Below are 6,779 nucleotides of genomic sequence, written 5' to 3'. Positions count from 1 at the left end.
AATGACCAGCCACCCTTCGGAAGCCGCCGAGTCTCTTTTTCTTTCTCCTTCGTTCGTGGTCATGTCTCGTGGTAAGTGTTTGTCTGCGTGGTGTTTTGTGAAGAGTTCCGCCGTGCTTTTGTGTTGTGTTTGTGGCACGGCGTGGACCAGGGCTGTCTGCCCTGGGAAAACTCTTTGTGTCTGTTGTTTGTTTGCTTGTTTGAAGAGCTCCGCCGTGTCTGTGTTTGTGGCACGGCGAGGACCAGGGCGTCTTCCCTGGAAAGGCTCTTCATGTTTTGTGTTGGGTAAAACGTGTGTTCATGTCGACGGATGTGTGGATCAGTGTGCGTGCTCGTTATGTTTAATGTTACATGTTTTGTGTGTGACGCGGTCGCCGCTCGTCACCGTCGCCTCGCTCCCCGTGTGTCTTGTGTTTAATGTGGGGAGCGACTGCGGCTCTGAGCGGCGCGCGTCACTGTGTGTTTATGTCGAGCGCGCATGTGATGGGTTCCGTCTGTCTGTCTGTGCACCGTTTTTGTTTGCTTGTCTAGTCTTTGCGTGTGCGTTTTGTCCTAGCGTGTTGTCAACTGTTTGCGTGTAATTCCACGCATGCTCCTCCCCCGGAATGTGTGTTTGGGGGGGGACCGGCTGTGGTCCCGTGCCATGGGGTGTGGCACGGAGGGCGTCTCTCCCAAGGGAGGCCCTGAATAGGGTAAGGCGCGTTTGTGTTTTGTGTTTGTATATGTGTGTGTGTGTGTGTGTGTGTGTGTGTGTGTGTGTGTGTGTGTGTGTGTGAGGTTGTGTTCTTTGTGCAGGTGCTTCTCCTTGGCAGTGTTCCTGGACCTTGTCTCCACCAGGGTCTCCACCTGGCAGAAGCCCCCTTGTGTTGTGGGGTGACCGGAGCCCGGTCATGAAGAGCCCCTCCCTAGAGGGCTGGGGCCCCCGGATGTTTGGGGACCATGGGGCTCCGGTCTGAGAAGCTCCTGCTGGGGATGGAGATCCTCCCTCCTGCCCGGGGTGACCAGGAGGCCCTTGGGGCTGCTCCCTAGCCCGCGTCGGGGGTGCTCTGGGCCTCGGTCTCTGGCGCTCCTGGGTTGGGTGGAGGAGTCCACCTTGAGATGAGAGGCCTCGAGAGGGGTTGGCTCCCCAGGAGGCTGGGGTGACCCCTAGCAGAAGGCAGGGGTCAGCTCTGGGAGGAGGTAGGTCCAGGAGGTGAAGTAGCTACGCCTTGGAGAGGTAGCCTGCACACCCACACACACACGAGAGACGAGAGGAACCGTAGACCCTCGTCCTCACACCCGTGGGCTTACCGGCTGAATGCCGGTTAGGGCGTGAGGGCCCTGTGACCGACTGGGGCGTGGTTTTGTGTTGTTAACGGCCCGGTCGGTCCAGGGTCCCGCCCGGGGAGGCGAGCTGAGTAATGTATGTTTTTGTGTTTCAGCTCCCGGACTCAGGAGGTGTCCATGCCTGTCCCTGCCTTCCTGCCCCTTCGTGTTTTGTGTGCAGCCGCTGTGTGCCACACACCCAGTGGAGGGGAGTGCGGCTTGGTGGGGGGGTCTGTCACGGTGAGGCGGCCCCCTACCGGCCGCCTCTGTCCACAGCGGCTGTTGTTGTTGTTGTTTGGTGACGTCATGTGCGTCCCTCAGGTGGGCGGAGCCCGTGATCCGTCTCACCCGAGGGTCGTTTGTTTGCCTATATATGTCTTGTCTTTGTACCAGTTGACCGCTGGTCATTATATCCTTAATTTGGAGATATAGTACGGGTTTTAGGTTTGCACACTTTCTATTAAACCATCCTTTTTCCCTGAGACTTGGCGTGATCGCTTCCTTTTTGTTGCTCACCCTGCCCGTCACAGTAAGATTCTGCATTTGATTCAGAAGTACATTTTATGTACCTTTATGTAGGCCTACTTTAATATTCAGTACATTTTGAATAACTGACTTTTAACAGAGTAATATTGCATTAAAACAATAATGAATTGCATTAGCAAAAATATTCTTGTTTAAAGCAAATATTTGTTTTCTTTGAGTTGCTATATATATACTATATATTTATTAGAAACACCTCACAAGTATACACTATAGTCATTGCTATGCACAATATGAGTTTACTGTCATCCATTTCTCCATCAGTAGTATGCACACAGTAGCATCTTAATTCTGAAACATTATTAGCAAATGTATGATAATACACTACAAGATGCCACCCAATTGAAAAGCAAAACAATTTTCATCAATTTCAATCAATTCAATTTACTCTGCAAATACAATGTACTGCAGTGAACCAGAACCCAGTAATGATTACTGTGTATGCAATATTAATTCAATATATATATATATATATTAAAAACTGCTTGCCACTTGTCCAAGAGTGCTGCAATTTATATAATGCTATGGGTAACAGTGACAATATAAATGGTCTAGAACCAGTTCAGCTTCATTATCCAGTTGAGTTCATTAAATGTAAATATTTCACTCCTCCACAGTAGCCTCATTCAAGCTTTTTTACATTGCATGATCAATACAGCAATAATGTGCAATGTTTTATCTATGAATACTTATTACATAGGATAATAAATTTTTCAAATTAACCTAACAATTTTTTTTTTTTTTACTTTTATTGAAAAATAACCCATAGGGTTGCAGATACAAAAAACATCCTTATATATACACACACAATTCTTACTTGTTAAAAGATGCAAAAGTCACAGGTCATTCTTGCATTCAAATCAAAATACAAGAACAGAAAGCACCATAAAAACTCTTATGGTGTCGAAATGCATTCGTTGGAGTTGGACACAGCAATAATATTGATCCACACAGTGTAGGCTCCAGATTTTTGCAGAACTAAGCCAGGGCATCGTGCAGCTGTGCTCTCCTACAGCAACATTTGGCACTCTGCATCAGGGCCGTCCTTTAGTCCACTCATAAAGGCCACATTCAATCAGACACCATCAGGTGCATCGGTAGAGCCCTTGACAAATTTGAGGTTTAAAAAGTGATGGGTGTGGAAGGGTCTTAGATCACTGCCACCCCAGCACGAGACATTACTGCATAATCATCACAGGAAAGAAACAAAAGCACAACCTGGAAGACAAGCGTAAAAACAAACCTCAACAATAATTTTTATACAGAAATCTAGTCCCTGTAGACAATTACAGAGCAAACTGCATCCGCAAAAAAGTGCATCAAAGAAGAAACTGCTTCAAAATAAAACACTGACCAAAGAAGAATGAACGCAGCACAACTGTCCTGATACAGGGAACAGTGAAATCACGCTGTATCTCACACGGACATACATCTCCATCTCTACCCCCCGACTAAACCAACTGCACTAATTTATGATCAACGAAATGAAAGAATTCAATTTGTCCTCAACAAAATCCCCATAATGGGTTTAGAATGGAATGATTGGTAATCATTGAGAAATGGGCAATCGTAAGGCTTAAAAAAATAAAAATAAAAATCAGAGGAGCTGGAAAACTTTCAAAACATGTTTGGACCCCTTTGGGCCAAGTGCTGGAGTGACTGTACAGCAACGATACACCATGTGTCGTCATGTCTCAGCAGGGATCATAAGGAAAAGCAGCTTATATAATCAAAAAGACCACCACACTGTTTTGTGCTTATTGGCTTATTGAGGTCCTGAAACAACCAGTCCAACCATGCACTCAACGACATGGTTTGTGTCACTTTTCTGCGACACAAAATGGCCGCCAACAGCACAGGCATGGAAGACTCTAGTCTGAAGACTCTTCTTCCTCCGAATATTGCTTCTTCGGTCCTGCTTGGCCGTTACTGGCCGCGGACGGCGGGCCTGAGGAGGATTCCTCACAGCTCACATGTCCCTTTTCCTGAATGGTGAAATATTTAAGAGGCTAGACACTGAGCATCAGATCTGGGCGTGCTGAGCTGTTCAATATACCGGAAGCATGCGAGCGTTGCCGTTGTATTCCTCCTCGACCTGCAAACAGAGACAGGGCCTCGAGTTAGGTCTCCATTTCTAACCTTGAGAAACTTAAACGCATTATCTACATTATTCAGTCAGCGTTCTCGGTATTTCAACACCAACGTTAGCCTTAGACTGACCGAGTACAACGGCAGAAGTTTGTGCTTCAGACTCACCTCAGAGTAGGTAGGCAGCGGGGGGAACGGGAACGAGCTCATGAAGATGGGGCTGTCTCCACCGTCGTAGTCGTCCAGCAGGGGCGTGAGCGGCTGGTCCAGACGACAGTCGCGCGTCACGTCGCAGTAGCTGGGCGGGGCGGAGGACGGCATGCTCATGGAGGACCAGCTGGCCGAGGCCGTGCTGGCCGTCCCTTCCTGGCTGCTCATGCTGTTGGTGCGGCTGCCGAAGCCGCTGTAGGGCACGGTGCCGATGACCAGGGGCAGCTCCAGGACCAGCTTCTCGCTGCCCGGGATGTGCACATAGATCTGGGGAAAAGAGTGGGACACGGTTACACACTTCAGACAAAGGCAGATACAAATACGTGGACCGGCATATGTGGATTGGAGCAATTGCCACATCAACGTAATGAACACAAGCACTCACCATGAGGGCATACTCGACCCGGATGATGTTGCAACCCAAGATGGAGGGCTTGAGCTTGGGTACACGGATAGTCTTCCCCTGCCAGGCGTCGCACATGCCAGAGATGATGTGGTTTCCCCGGACAGAAGAGAGCTTCTGCCTGAAGAGCTTGGTGCGTCCGTTGGCCTGGTACATGTGCTTGGCCACTATGGCAGCCTTGGGCACCACGATGCGGGAGCAGGTGTTCTCAAACTTCGCGTCGATGAAAATCTCCTCGCCTTCACAAAAGCCGCGGCGGTCGATCTTGGCATTGAGAGACACCTGCCCGTCAGGGATGAACATGCAGGTCACCTTCTTCTCCTTCATACCTCCAGTCGGAGACTGAAGGACAGAGAACCAGAGAGAAAAAAACAGAAGAGGGGATGAGTGCAAATTAAGCAAACAAACCAACTTTGATTCATTTATAGTAGTCAAAGGCTTTTAGTGCACTGTAAAAGGACAGACTATCACTTTCAGCTCAGTAACCATCAGTCAACCTGATACATGCAGTGAACAAAAAATAAATTATAGCTGTTGCCACAAAAAATTTGTTTAAACACCTGTTTCTTACCAGAAGGTCTGGAGTGTTCACGTCGAGTGGCTCTTCGACCTCAAAGTGTCTCCTGCACTCTAGGACGTCCTGAGAGGGCCTCTCCATCAGAGCCTTCACAAAGTACTGCACACAGCCGAACTTGCCCTTGTACGAGGACACCAGCTGCCTGTAGGGACACAGAACGGATAAGGTCCCACTCTCACTACATGTTTTTATCCACATCTGTGGAACACCCACAACAGTGGGGAAAGTAAAACTCTGTAGTCCACGAATAAGGACGCTTACCCGTGCTGTGGAAGTTTGAAGCCAAACGTATATTCTTATTTGTTACCAGGGCGAAGGACCACTGAACCATTGGTATCTGTCAAAGAAAACACATTCCAGACTTTTTAGCATGCTTTAACTTCACAAGGTGCATGGCAGCAATGTGCAGCAGGATGGTGTAGTGTAAGTATTACAGCTTGATGGTGTAGTGTATTACAGCTTGATGGTGTAGTGTAAGTATTACAGCTTGCTAATGAACTTTAGTCTGAGATCAACCCCATCCCACACAATCTCCACAGGACCCTTATACAATCATTCTGCTTCGCCATATAAGACTGGAGGTAGAGGACTAGCCATTTTCTTATGCTGGGCTCAACAAATATGAGCAGTCACATTCGTAAAACAAACCACTTTATAATCCAACCAAACTTTGCTCAGATAAATAAATGTAGCTGAACACCTCTCCCATTGGCTGAAGTCCGTTGTTTTCGTCGCCTGCGACCAATCAGCGATCAGAAGCGGCGCGTGGCCACCTCGTGCACGACGGCGTCGGGCGAGTGTGCAGCAGCTGCCGAGAGAAGGGGCTGTTGTGGGAGGGGCCACAGGAAGCTCGTGGGAGGGGCCACCGGAGGCTTGGGAAACCTATGAACAAAGACATGTGGTATGCAGGGGATTGTCCATTAGGCCTTTAGTACGCGATGTCCACTGTAGACGGGACATTTACTGTTAGTGTGTCTGTCATTTGGCTCTTTCACGCCCTATAATGTTGTCATGTCAGGTTCCACACATTATATACCAAATGTAGAGTCTACAGTTTGATGTTATTCTAAACATTACTCTATCCCAGGGGTCGGCAACCTATGGCACGCCGGCATAATCTCTGGCACGCGACACGCTGGACCAGCATCAGCAAAAAAAATAATAATAAAAATTAATCTTTAAATTTTATTAATTTTGATAAAATTTAAATGTATCCAAATTTATTTGTTGATAGTGGCACACTCTTTGACTGGACATGTTAAAGTTGGCACTCCATGTCTCAAAGGTTGCCGACCCCTGACCTACAGTGTTTCTCGCACAGCTCACACACACGCACGTGCGTCCACATGGAATTAACACAAACGTAGCGCTTTCAAAATAAAAGCGTCACAGTTGTATTGCATGCACGACATAGATATTTGTTTCATTTATGCTTGGCCTCTCGCGGGCCGGACAGAGACGCACAACGGGCCAGATGTGGCCCGCGGGACGTTCTTTGCCCAGGTCTGCTCTACATCCTTTTACGCCAGGCAAACCACGCTACTCTAGAAGCTTCTAAGTCGCAATCTACCTCTTCTTCAAAACTCCATACATCCTACAATACTCTCTCCTTCCTCTTCAAACTCCATCGCATGGTAATAACCTTCTTCTTCAA

General features: G+C 47.9%; 1 protein-coding gene across 2 annotated transcripts; it reads right to left on the bottom strand.

The window, feature by feature from the left end:
- Nucleotides 1–2,641: 2,641 nt before the first annotated feature.
- On the bottom strand, nt 2,642–5,462 carry LOC143516647 (thioredoxin-interacting protein-like). 2 transcript variants are annotated; one of them, XM_077008380.1, is made up of 5 exons: nt 5,387–5,462; nt 5,120–5,267; nt 4,531–4,890; nt 4,104–4,412; nt 3,586–3,942 (listed from the first exon to the last, which is right to left on the bottom strand). In XM_077008380.1, the coding sequence occupies exons 2-5, from the start codon at nt 5,204–5,206 to the stop codon at nt 3,895–3,897; spliced, it is 804 nt and encodes a 267-aa protein (XP_076864495.1). In that variant the 5' UTR covers nt 5,207–5,267; nt 5,387–5,462; the 3' UTR covers nt 3,586–3,894. The 2 variants fall into 2 exon arrangements, with proteins under 2 accessions (XP_076864494.1, XP_076864495.1); XM_077008379.1 differs by lacking the exon at nt 5,387–5,462 and having other exon boundaries at nt 2,642–3,942; nt 5,120–5,356.
- Nucleotides 5,463–6,779: the final 1,317 nt, after the last annotated feature.

Source organism: Brachyhypopomus gauderio, chromosome 6, assembly GCF_052324685.1.
Source record: "Brachyhypopomus gauderio isolate BG-103 chromosome 6, BGAUD_0.2, whole genome shotgun sequence".
In the NCBI taxonomy this organism is placed as follows: domain Eukaryota; kingdom Metazoa; phylum Chordata; class Actinopteri; order Gymnotiformes; family Hypopomidae; genus Brachyhypopomus; species Brachyhypopomus gauderio.
This window is presented reverse-complemented; position numbering and strand designations above follow the sequence as displayed.